The 13,632-nt window shown below is 41.8% G+C and overlaps 1 protein-coding gene across 2 annotated transcripts in view; it reads right to left on the bottom strand.

The window, feature by feature from the left end:
* itga3b (integrin subunit alpha 3b) overlaps positions 1 to 13,365 on the bottom strand; it is a 54,449-nt gene extending 41,084 nt beyond the window's left edge. The window contains exon 1 of one of the 2 annotated variants that reach the window (XR_016487162.1): positions 12,808 to 13,365. Coding sequence is in view for 1 of the 2 variants with exons in the window: in XM_090202148.1 (XP_090058274.1) it covers positions 12,808 to 12,983 (176 nt within the window). In the remaining variant the exon portion in view is untranslated. The remainder of the gene's footprint in view (positions 1 to 12,807) is intronic. The other variant, XM_090202148.1, reaches the window with a different exon arrangement.
* Positions 13,366 to 13,632: the final 267 nt, after the last annotated feature.

Here is a 13,632-nt window from a genome sequence, read left to right as displayed (position 1 = left end):
TACGTCTCTAAGAGCTTTCCACACCTGGATTGTTTAACATTTGCCCATTATTATTTTAAAAATTCTTCAAGCTCTAGTTGTTGATCATTGCTGGACAACCAATACATTTACAAACATTTCTAAAAACATGTTTTCACTTTAGTCATTACGGGGTATTGCGTGTAGATGGGTGAGAAAAAAACATATATGTAATACATTTAGAATTCAGGCTTTAACACAACAAAATGTGGAATAAGTCAAGGGGTATGAATATTTTCTGAAGACACGATATATGTGGGGTACAGAGATGAGGTAGTCATGAAAAAATAATGTTAAACACTAGTATTATGTGACTTGTTATGTGACTTGTTACTCCTGAACGTATGTAGGCTTGCCATAACAAAGGGGTTGGATACTTATTGACTCAAGATATTTCAGCTTTTCATTTTTTGTTAATTTGTAAAAACAATTAAAAACTCAATTCTGCTCAGACATTATGGGGTATGGTGTGTAGGCCAGTGACTAAAAAATCTAAATATAATCAATTTTAAATTCACGCTGTAACACAACAATGTGGATAAGGTCAAGGGGACTGAAATCGTTCTGAAGGTACTGTAAGTGAAATGAACTGAACCGAAGCTCAATGCTTTTTCTAACATGGAAATCTGTTAGCAAACCTGCAGTTTGTCTATAAAAGGTCTGACAGCAATCTACAGTACTTTACACCTCAGTGAAGAGAGGAGAGAAATAGGGGAAGGCCCCATCAAATTAAAGGCAGAGTTTTCATGGCCAGGGGCCACGGCCCCCAGACAGAGATGAGATGGCTAAACTGCACCTCTCCACAATGATTAAAAGCCTTGGTGGCTTGAGGAATTATGACCATTGATTGGCCTATTTAGGAGTGCTGTGGTTCATAAACTTCATCTAGGTTGAGAAGTGACAGACACGATTGTCTGTCTACTGTCGAAGGTTGAACAAGACAGAAGATAGAAGACACATCCAAGAGTTGCTGAATTGTGAATTCCCCCCAAACTCATTTCATCCATGTCCCAACCTGCAACCTGGCAAGTCGAGTGTACAGGGAAGGGTGAAACATTCTAGGCATACCATGGGTCAGAGGCCTGAAAGGAGCCAATCAGAGACCAGCTGACAGCATTGCTACCTCCTCCCTCCTTGAAGTGGGTGGTGGATGTGAATGTGATGGGAAGGGAGGGGTGAGGGTGCAGGGAAGAGTGCCATATTTGGCTTCAGACAGGTACAGGTACTGTGTGAGGAACGTGCAACGCTATCCAGGCACCAGATCTTGTCTTGGGGGGGGGGGGGTCTGGGTTTTCTCTATTGCCATCAAGCTTCTCCACAATGGCCAGAGAAACTCTCAAATCTCGTTGCTTCACTTGAGTTTAAGTACTGTCCTGGAATCAGTCAAACTGGATGATGGTATTCACTTTAAACCAGTGGTCACCAAATGGTCGAAAGCGATCGACTGGCAACTCCAAGGCATTTCCTAGTCGTTCACGAAAAATGTATATAAAAACAACAGTGATAAAGCCTTGCGTTCCTTCTTTTTTTTGTCTCGCACTGTTAGCTGTAGGTGCACTTGTTTCAGCTGCCCTGCACGCCGGGTAGGCGAAGTGTGCTCATTTTGAACCGTTTCATGTGTCTGAAGAAACAAATTCCGCCTATTTGGCGTGCCTGGAGAGCAAATCAAGTGCATCTACAGTATAGGCCTACCGTTAGCCAATCGGATTGCTCAGATCACCGTGTCTGCAATCCGCAGCTTCCTTCTAGCACATAGCAAAGTAAGTTGATACTGTGATTTCAAAACGTCTAAAACCATGACTAGAGAGAGACTGTCAATGAATACAGCAAAGAGCTGCTGTTTTTATGAGTGAGTTCATGTTTAAGTTTTTATTCAGCACTGTCAACACTTTGTATTCAACACTGTTATGAAATGCGCTTCTCCACTCACGCTGCAACCAGCACTGCAGTTTCAATGAATGAGTAGAAAAGTGTATTGATAAGCTTGGGTTGTTATTATTAGCGGCTGTGTGTATTTCTAATAGTGAGGAATATTTAACTTTCTCTGCTCATAGGAGTAACAACATGAATTTCTACATGAGCCAGAAATAGTGCGGTGTGACTCGAGTTTCGCCATCAGCTCGAAGACGGTTTCCCCTTTTTGGTCAATATTAGCGAAGGGGGATGAGGTGAGGGATGGTCCAACGGTGAGAGGAGGACCCTCTGATGCTATTACTAGTTACCACAGCCACAAAGTCATAAACCCGCCTATTTCTACAATGTATCTTTTTAAAAATGAATGTGATTTTTAACCTAACCTTAACCACACTGGATCTTGGCCTGCATTTTGACTAAGAAGGTGATCCCAGCTCAGAAAATGTTGATGAGCACTGCTTTAAACCATCTCAGCTCTTTTCCATTGCATGAGACAAACTGTCTCGAAACCCTTTAATCCTTGACCTGGCATACATACACAAATGCCCACTTTAAATGTTATACATGTAGTGATTGGTTGGTTTATTAAGCCCTCACACATTCTCTCTCTCTCTCTCTCTCTCTCTCTCTCTCTCTCTCTCTCTCTCTCTCTCGTAATGGGGAAATGTGTGTACTAAACAACTTTGTGCTCAGCCCTTAGTGTGGTGACACTAGACAGACCCATACTGTGAAGCCCTGACAACACAGAGATGGAACAGACAGGACATTGAAATCCCCCTAACTTAAACATTCTTGTGTCTCTTCAGAATTGTCCCAAAAACATGCCAAATGAACTTATCCTACAGTAAATACGGTATACTATGTTACAAAAGCATGCTGGTTCACATTATTTGCATGAATGGCATAGAATTAAGACTGATATTTCATCTAACATACTTACACAACATATTGTAGTTTATTTATGCCTTGTTATAAATCTATCATGACTTCAGTGGGACGGGCTCTTTTGAAGGTAAGGAGTTAAGCTAAGAGTGTAAATAACCTTTGTTGACATTCTGGCTGAAGGGTCTTCCACTCCTTCTGCTCCTCTATACTGATAAATCTGTTACAGCTCCAAACAGGGTCCTTGTCACCAAGTCCCACAGGCCTCCAGCCTCATTACCATGGCCATATGGTCCCCTTCTTATGTTGCAGCTTCTGGACGATGACACCATCCCTCAGGGGACAGAGCAAAGACGGTGCATTGATCTGGTGTCAGCAGGACGCAACCGTCCCATTGCACTGACTGACCAAGAACGAACTCTCAGTTTAACATATCAATCCACCACTTAGAGCACATGAAACAGAGAGGCGGAGGCTTACTCGGACGAAGGCAGGAGTCATCAATTCCCAATTCTGCGCTTCCACTGTTAGCTCACAGGAAGTGCAGGGCTTGGTTTACAATTCTCTTTCCTGCTTAGTGCACGCAAGAAATTACTAGCAATTACGACGAGCACAAAACAAAACTCAAGAGATCAAAAGAACTAAACCTCTCGTGGATGCTGCAGAATGATATGGCCAGTTTAATTGGCAAGAGGAAGTCCTAAATACAACTTAGGTAGTCTAGGGTTCTTCAAAGAGCACACATAAGGACAACAGTGTTTGCTGTTCGGAGGGAGATCTATTAGAGCCTCCAATAGGTAGCTGTTAGGAGAGAGCAAGTTAAACTTGCCTACAGAAGCAAGCAACCACCAATTCAAACAGGCAAAAACATCCTAATGAAATGAATGAAAAAGGAACCGTCTGAAGGCTGATGCTATTTCAATTGCTAATTATTATGTCAATTACTCCATACAAGCCCTTCGGTAATAGCAACATACATGCATTGGTTACTGGCCAAGGCCAATGAACACTGTATTGCAAAACACAAACCAAGGCATCCGTTGAGTGAAATGGCCTGGGCATATGTGGAAAGTAATGTGTGTCGAACCCCTGTTTGCGTTCTATAATGACTGCAAGGTACAGTGCCTTCAGAAAGTATTCATACACTTACTTATTCCACATTTTGTTGTGTTACAGCCTGAATTTAAAATTGATTAAATAAATACACATTCTCTCACCCATCTACACATTACCCAATAATGACCAAGTGAAAAAAGATTTTTAGAAATGTTAGGAAATGTGTTGAAAATGAATTCAAATCTAATTTACATAAGTATACTCCCACCCCTGAGTCAGTACTTTATAGAAGCAGCTTCGGCAGCGATTACAGCTGTGAGTCTTTGTGGGTAAGTCTCTAAGAGCTTTCCACACCTGGATTGTGCAACATTTCCCCATTATTCTTTTCAAAATTATTCAAGCTTTGTCAAATTGGTTGTGGATCAATGCTAGACAACCATTTGCAGGTCTTGACAGGGATTTTCAAGTAGAATTAAGTCAAAATTGTAACTTGGCTACTCACGAACATTCACTGTCTTCTTGGTATGCAACTCCAGTGTTGATTTGGACTTGTGTTTTAGGTTTCCTGCTGAAAGGTGAATTAATCTCACCGCGTGTGATGGAAAGCAGACTGAACAAGGTTTCCCTTAGCTCCATTACATTTATTTTTTCTCCAGAAAAACTCCCCAGTCCTTAACAATTACTAGCATACCCATAACATGATGCAGCCACCACGATGCTTGAAAATATGGAGAGTGATACTCAGTAATGTGTTGTATTGGATTTTCTCCAAACATATAACACTAATTGCTTTGCCACATTTTTTGCCGTATTATTTATTAGTATTATTTTATTCTGTACAGGCTTCCTTCTTTTAACTACAATGTTGTTGATTCATCCTCCGTTTTCTCCTATCTCAGCCATTTAACTGTTAAAGTCATCATTGGTCTCATGGTGAAATCCCTGAGTGGTTTCCTTCCCCTACAGCAACTGAGTTAGGAAGGACACCTGTATCTTTGTAGTGACTGGGTTTATTGATATCCCATCCAAAGTAGTATTAATAACTTCTCCATGATCAAAGGGATATTTAATGTCTTCTTTTTCTATTTGTACCCACCTACCAATAGGTGCACTTCTTTGCGAGGCATTGGAAAACCTCCCTGGTCTTTGTGGTTAAATCTGTGTTTGAAATTCACTGCTTGACTGAAGAACCTCACAGATAAGTGTATGTCTGACGTACAGAGATGAGGTAGTCATTCAGAAATCATGTTAAACACTATTATTGCACACAGAGTGAGTCCATGCAACTTATCATGTGACTTGTTAAGCAAATCCTGAACTTTTTTAGGCTTCCATTAGCAAAGAGGTTGAATACTTATTGACTCAAGACATTTCAGCTTTTCATTTTCAATGAATTTGTAAAAACGTGTAGGCAAGACATTTCTAGAACACTTTGACATTATGGGTAATTGTGTGTAGGCCAGTGACAACAAAAAAATCTACATTTTTATGTCCGGCTGTAATACAACAAAATGTGGAAAAAGTAACGGGGTGTGAATACTTTCTGAAGGCAATGTACATGTTCAAGACCGAGAAACTCCAATGCATATAAAGCATACTTAAGAGAACATAAGCGAAGGAAAACTTGTTTGTGTGTGAGAGGAATGGTATGGTATTCCAACTGAAAATCAATAGCTGCTTTTCCTTGGGCCATAATAAGTTAAACCCTTGAGGATACATTTTCTTCGGCATGGATGCCTTTTAGGACCTTCAGTGCACTCACCACACAGACATGCTGCAGGCTGTAACACAGATCACCTGGCCACACCTGTTTCACCTGCAGCCGGGGGCTTCATGCACCACAAACAAATCTGAAGGGGCACAAAGTAATGGTGTGTAATGAGGAGCAAACAGATGCTGCACTAGGCACATTTATGAAATTGCTTATTCCAGTTACTAATAAGCATGCACCCATTCAGGAAATTACTGTAAAAACTGTTGAATCCCTACGGATTGGTGAGGAATTGAATAATTGTATGGTTGAGAGGGATGAGGCAAAGGGAATGACATATAAGTCTGGCTGCACAACCGATTGGCAAACGTACTGCAAATTGAGAAATTATGTCAATAAACTGAATAAAAAGAAGAAGAAACTACACTATAAAACAAAGATAAATTACATAAAAATGATAGTAAAAAGTGCTGGAGCACCTTAAATAACATTTTGAGGAAAAAGGCAAACTCAGCTCCGTCATTCATTGAATCAGATGGTTCATTCATCACAAAACCAACTGATTTTGCCAACTACTTTAATGATTTTTTAATTGGCAAGATTTTTTATTTTATTTTTTTATTTCACCTTTATTTAACCAAGTAGGCTAGTTGAGAACAAGTTCTCATTTACAACTGCGACCTGGCCAAGACAAAGCATAGCAGTGTGAACAGACAACAACACAGAGTTACACATGGAGTAAACAATAAACAAGTCAATAACACAGTAGAAAAAAAGAAAAAAAGAAAAAAAGAGTATATACATTGTGTGCAAAAGGCATGAGGAGGTAGGTGAATAATTACAATTTAGCAGATTAACACTGGAGTGATACATGATCAGATGGTCATGTGCAGGTAGAGATACTGGTGTGCAAAAGAGCAGGAAAGTAAATAAATAAAAACAGTATGGGGATGAGGTAGGTAAATTGGGTGTGCTATTTACCGATGGACTATGTACAGCTGCAGCGATCGGTTAGCTGCTCAGATGGCAGATGTTTAAAGTTGGTGAGGGAGATAAAAGTCTCCAACTTCAACGATTTTTGCAATTCGTTCCAGTCACAGGCAGCAGAGAACTGTAAGGAAAGGCGGCCAAATGAGGTGTTGGCTTTAGGGATGATCAGTGAGATACACCTGCTGGAGCGCGTGCTATGGGTGTGTGTTGCCTTCATGACCAGTGAACTGAGTTAAGGCGGAGCTTTACCTAGCATGGACTTGTAGATGACCTGGAGCCAGTGGGTCTGGCGACGAATATGTGGCGAGGGCCAGCCGACTAGAGCATACAGGTCGCAGTGGTGGGTAGTATAAGGTGCTTTAGTAACAAAGCGGATGGCACCCTCGATAAACTGCATCCAGTTTGCTGAGTAGATTATTGGAAGCCATTTTGTAGATGACATCGCCGAAGTCGAGGATCGGTAGGATAGTCAGTTTTACTAGAGTAAGTTTGGCGGCGTGAGTGAAGGAGGCTTTGTTGCGAAATAGAAAGCTGATTCTAGATTTGATTTTAGATTGGAGATGTTTGATATGAGTCTGGAAGGAGAGTTTACAGTCTAGCCAGACACCTAGGTACTTATAGATGTCCCCATATTCTAGGTCAGAACCATCCAGGGTGGTGATGCTAGTCGGGCGTACGGGTGCAGGCAGCGAACGCTTGAAAAGCATGCATTTGGTTTTACTAGCGTTTAAGAGCAGTTGGAGGCCACGGAAGGAGTGTTGTATGGCATTGAAGCTCGTTTGGAGGTTAGATAGCACAGTGTCCAAGGAAGGGCCAGAAGTATACAGAATGGTGTCGTCTGCGTAGAGGTGGATCAGGGAATCGCCCGCAGCAAGAGCAACATCATTGATATATACAGAGAAAAGAGTCGGCCCGAGAATTGGACCCTGTGGCACCGCCATAAAGACTGCCAGAGGACCGGACAACATGCCCTCCGATTTGACACACTGAACTCTGTCTGCAAAGTAGTTGGTGAACCAGGCAAGGCAGTTATTAGAAAAACCGAGGCTACTGAGTCTGCCGATAAGAATATGGTGATTGACAGAGTCGAAAGCCTTGGCCAGGTCGATGAAGACGGCTGCACAGTACTGTCTTTTATCGATGGCGGTTATGATATCGTTTAGTACCTTGAGCGTGGCTGAGGTGCAAACTTAGGCATAACATGCCAACAACAAACGCTAACACTACGCATCCAAGTATATCTGACCAAATTATGAAAGACAAGCATTGTAATTTTGAATTTCGTAAAGTGAGTGTGGAAGAGGTGAAAAAAAACTTTGTTGTCTATCAACAATGACAAGCCACCGGGGTCTGACAACTTAGATAGAAAATTACTGAGGATAATAGCAGACGATATTGCCATTCCTATTTGCCAAATGTTCAATTTAAGCCTACTAGCAAGTATGTGCCCCCAGGGTCGGAGGGAAGAAAAAGTCATTCCCCTACCTAAGAATAGTAAAGCCCCCTTTACTGGCTCAAATAGCCGACCAATCAGCCTGTTATCAACCCTTAGTAAACCTTTGGAAAAATGTGTGTTTGCTGGAAAAACTTATTTGTGTTATGGTGTTACACCCCCTGCTATATTGTGGATAAAGAGTTACCTGTCTAACAGAACACAGAGTGTGTTCTTTAACGGAAGCCTCTCCAACATAATCCAGGTAAAATCAGGAATTCCCCAGGGCAGCTGTCTAGGCCCCTTACATTTTTCAATCTTTACTAATGACATGAGGAAAGCCAGTGTGTCTATGTACGCAGATGACTCAGCACTATACATGTCAGCTACTATAGCGACTGAAATGACTGCAACACTTAACAAAGAGCTGCAGTTAGTTTCAGAGTGGGTGGCAAGGAATAAGTTAGTTCGAAATATTTCTAAAACTAAAACCATTGTATTTGGACAAATAATTTACGAAAACCTAAACCTCAACTAAACCTTGTAATAAATTGACTGCAAAAGGAAAACCAGCCATGTCGCAGACACTGACGTCTTGCTTCCGGACAAGCTAAACACCTTCTCCATCAGCTTTGAGGATAACACAGTGCCAACGACCGACGCGGCCCGATACCAAGAACTGTGGGCTCTCCTTCTCCGTGGCCGACGTGAGTAAGACATTTAAGCGTGTTAACCCTCGCAAGGCTGCCGGCCCAGAAGGTATCCCTAGCTGCGTCCTCAGAGCATGCGCAGACCAGCTGGCTGGTGTGTTTACAGACATATTTATTCTCTCCCTATCCCAGTCTGCTGTCCACACATGCTTCAAAATGGCCACCATTGTTCCTGTACCTAAGAAAGCAAAGATAACTGAACTGAATGACTATCGCACCGTAGCATTCACTTCTGTCATCATGAAGTGCTTTGAGAGACTAGTCAAGGATCATATCACCTCTACCTTACCTGTCACCCTAGACCCACTACAATTTTCTTACCACCCCAATAGATCCACAGACGATGCAATCGCCATCACACTGCACACTGCCCTATCCCATCTGGACAAGAGGAATACCTATGTAAAAATGCTGTTCATTGCCTATAACTCAGCATTCAACACGATAGTACCCTCCAAGCTCATCATTAAGCTTGAGGACCTGGGTCTGAATCCCGCCCTGTGCAACTGGATCCTGGACTTCCTAACGGGCAGCTCCCCATTTGGTGAAGGTAGGTAACAAACTCCACTTTATTGATCCTCAACACTGGGGCCCCACAAGGGTGCATGCTCAGCCCTCTCCTGTACTCCCTGTTCACCCATGACTGGCTCAAAGTGGAGGAGAAACCAAGCACGCCTCCAATGCAATCATCAAGTTTGCAGAAGACACAACAGTAGTAGGCTTGATTACCAACAATGATGAGACAGCCTACAGGGAGGAGGTGAGGGCTCTGGGAGTGTGGTGCTAGGAAAATAACCTCTTACTCAACGTCAACAAAACAAAAGAGATGATTGTGGACTTCAGGAAACAGCAGAGGAAGCACCCCCCATTCACATCGATGGGACTGCAGTGGAGAAGGTGGAAAGCTTCAAGTTCCTCAGATAATACATCACTGACAAACTGAAAAGGTCCACCCACACAGACAGCAACAGTGCATCTTCAACCTCAGGTGGCTGATGAAATTTGGCTTGGCACCTAAAACCTTCACAAACTTTTACAGATGCACAATTGAGAACATCCTGTCGGTCTTCCCAACGCATCACCGGGGGCAAACAACCTGCCCTCCAGGACACCTACAGCACCCGATGTCACAGGAAGGCCAAAAAGATTATCAAGGACAACAACCACCCGAGCCACTGCCTGTTCACCCCGCTATCGTCCAGAGGTGAGGTCAGTACAGGTGCATCAAAGCTGGGACCGAGAGACTGAAAAACAGCTTCTATCTCAAGGCCCTTAGACTATTAAATAGCCATCATTAGCACATTAGAGACTGCTGCCTATATACATAGACTTGAAGTCACTGGCCACTTTAATAAATGGAACACTAGTCACTTTAATAAAGTTTACATATCTTGCATTACTGATCTCATATGTATTTTCTGTATTCTATGCTATTCTACTGTATCTTTAGTCTTTGCCGCTCTGACATTGTTCGTCCAAATATTTATATATTCTTAATTCCATTCCTTTACTTAGATTTGTGCGTATTTGCTATATGTTTTGAAATTGCTAGATATTATTTGTTAGATATTACTGCACTGTCGGAGCTCGAAAAACAAGAATTTCGCTACACCCACAATAACATCTGCTAAACACGTGTATGTAACCAATAAAATTTGATTTGAAATAATATGCAAATTGAGGTGACTAAACTGCTTGGAGTAACCGTGGATTGTAAACTGTCATGGTCAAAACATATTGATACAACAGTAGCTAAGATGGGGAGAGGTCTGTCCATAATAAAGCGCTGCTCTACCTTCTTAACAGCACTATCAACAGGGCAGGTCTTACAGGCCCTAGTTTTGTCGCACCTAGACTACTGTTCGGTCATGTGCCACAAAAAGGGACTTAGCAAAATTGCAATTGGCTCCGAACAGGACAGCACGACTGGCCCTTAGATGTTCACATAGATCTAATATTAATAATATCCATGTCAATCTCTCCTGGCTCAAAGTGGAGGAGAGATTGACTTCATCACTACTTTATGAGAGGTATTGACGCGTTGAATGCACCAAGCTGTCTGTTTGAACTACTGGCACACAGCTCGGACACCAATGCATACCCCACAAGACATGCCACAAGATGTCTCTTCACAGTCCTCAAGTCCAGAACAGACTATGGAAGGCGCACAGTACTCCATAGAGCCATGAATACATGGAACTCTATTCCACATCAAGTAACTGATGCAAGCAGTAAAATTAGATATAAAAAAACAGATAAAAATGCACCACAAACATATGAGCAAACACATGCACACACACACACGATAACATACTCACTATACACACACGTACACATGGATTTTGTACTGTAGATATGCGATTGTGGTGGAGTAGGGGCCTGAGGGCACACAGTGTGTTGTGAAATCTGTGAATGTATTGTAATGTTTTTTAAATTGTATAAACGTAATTTTGCTGGACCCCAGGAAGAGTAGCTGCTACCTTGTCCGTAAATTGGAGAATGAAGGTTTTTTCAAACACCTGAAACAGCCATAATCACTGTGCTGACTTTCTTGGTTAACAAATATATATATACACATGTATTTTTTTCTGCATATCTAAGCATACCTCTTTAGCTGTCTGTATCCTCCTGACTGGTGGTTATTTTTTTAATGAAACTGGGTCAAAAATTTAAAGGAATGTGAGTCTTTTTCAGTACATTTAGTTATTGCTTGCTTTTCAAGTCTGCCAACCTTGGCAGCAGGCCTACAAGCTAAGATAGTTAGACAAGCTAGCTACTGTAACTTGATTGATAGCCTGAAATGGCTTCTTGGTAGCTAGTTATGAGGTTGGGAGATTGGGAACCTATCTGGGCTAGCTAAAGCCAACTTCATAGAATTGCTAGGTGGCTAGTAGAATTACAGAGAAACAACCCAATTATTATTATTTGTATTTATTTTTTAACATGACAAATCTGAGGGGGCCCCTGTGCCCCCTATGAGCGTGAAGTATCTGCCTGCAGCTATAAAACACAGCCCACTCAATAAGTAACAAGCATTTAAGTACTGATCTTATTCAACAGCTCTGCAGTTGTTTATCGTTTATAAACTGTTGTTGAGATCAGGGTACAAGAATCAGTGCCATGTTTATTATTATTAACATTTTACAGCGTTGTAATAACCATTGTGTAAAATGACGGGTATGGATTGTCATGACAGCCAACGAGGGACAACATCATCAATTTAAGACCATTCATATTATCATAATGGGACAAAGCCTTATTCGTTGAGCAGCACGTTCTGTTTTTAACCACAGGCACCGAACCCATTGTTTCTCTTACACTTACTAACTAGAGAGAACAATTTAACTGAAATTAAAGAAAGTTGAGGAAACGTGGAAAATAATGTTAGTGATCGTAATGTCGGCCTACACTATAAATGTATGCTTCTTCTCGAGGGGTTGCCTAAATATTTTCTGGATACAAGTGTTGGCTACACTTTATCCGTACAAAAAGGTGTAGCGATATTGGCGGAGTATATTTCATGAATTGCGTACACGCAAGCAAGGACAGTAGGCTATGGTCACTGAAGTCTATGTTATAGCCTTTTAAACCTGTTATTTTAGATTATATGCTATGTATGTTTATATAAATTAAGCATTTTGTACGATTGACCAAATAAGAAGCTCTTGAATGAAAGTATAGGATCGCTGGTTCCCGAGTTCGGACAGGTGTCTGACATGTTGAAATTGTACTGAATTATGAGATTGCGGCCAGCAGAATATAAAACAAAATAAACGTGGCCAATACCCGCTTATTTTGGACAGGTGTTCTAGTGAACTTCATAAAGTGGGCTAATCTAAACAGGCTCTACATCAAAAACTATTGAAGTTTCAAATAACTTGGAACCTTTCCGACATTAAAGACGTGCACATGAAAGGAAGAAAGGTGTTTTAAAGAGCAAGAACAGATGGAACTTCTAAGTAGCTGGTTTTCCTTTTATGTCGTTTCTAGTGTGTAGTGTACCTATCCAAATCGAATTATCAGTGGAACGCCACAATTTATGGCGCCTGAAGAGGATAGAACAGTTGCATAGGAGGTACACCGCGGATACTCACAGGTATTTCGTGGACCCTTCCGTCTGTTTGTGTAAGGCAACAGCAAATCCAAAGAAACTGCCCTTGGTTTTCCCTTCTTTGATAACTGGAAACCGTGAGTCTATATTAAATCCATTGCAGGTTAGAGTCACACAAAACACAGCCAAGGCCCCGTGGAGATATAGACTTGGGGCCATGTTTATTCCTTGCGCGCAATTGTCCCTTCCCGCAGCTGCACGATCAACGCCGGATTGAAAAATATTTTTTCCACTCTGAGGTCCCTGTACAGGCTATGGTTCAAAATACGCACTCCATTGAGAAACGTCTATCCCCTCTCGTCTTGTGGATATAACTGCCACTGCCTAGGTGTCGATGTCTGCTTCTCCTCCCTCCCCTCCCGCTTGTCCGCTCCTCCACACCCACACCCAAGTAGCCTACACGGACAGAATTCAAACCTGTCGCCTAAGCACTTTCACCAGTTCTTTCCGGTAGGTTGGAAGCATACAGTGAGTGGTCAGTGGAATTAATTATTGGCTTGATAGAATATGTTGGTACTGCAGTGCACAGCACTTTGATAATGACAATGCACTTTATGCAATTAGTTGTGTAAATTCACAGCAGGGACTCTCTTTCTATCGCACACACGCGCACGCGAGCGCGCACACAAACACAATACTTGACTTTACCATATGCATTTGCCAAACTTTCAAACATACCGAGCTCTGGACATATCAGTAAATATGCTATTGACATTTCTCTAATGTTTGGTAATTAGATGTCACACACACACAAACAGCGCCCTTTTTATTTCTCTACAGGGGTTGAATTAGATTTATTCCATGTGAT

Source organism: Oncorhynchus mykiss, chromosome 16, assembly GCF_057628025.1.
Source record: "Oncorhynchus mykiss isolate SJ-2025 chromosome 16, ASM5762802v1, whole genome shotgun sequence".
NCBI lineage: Eukaryota > Metazoa > Chordata > Actinopteri > Salmoniformes > Salmonidae > Oncorhynchus > Oncorhynchus mykiss.
The sequence above is the reverse complement of the archived record's forward strand: the minus strand, read 5'-3'. Positions and strand labels throughout refer to the sequence as shown.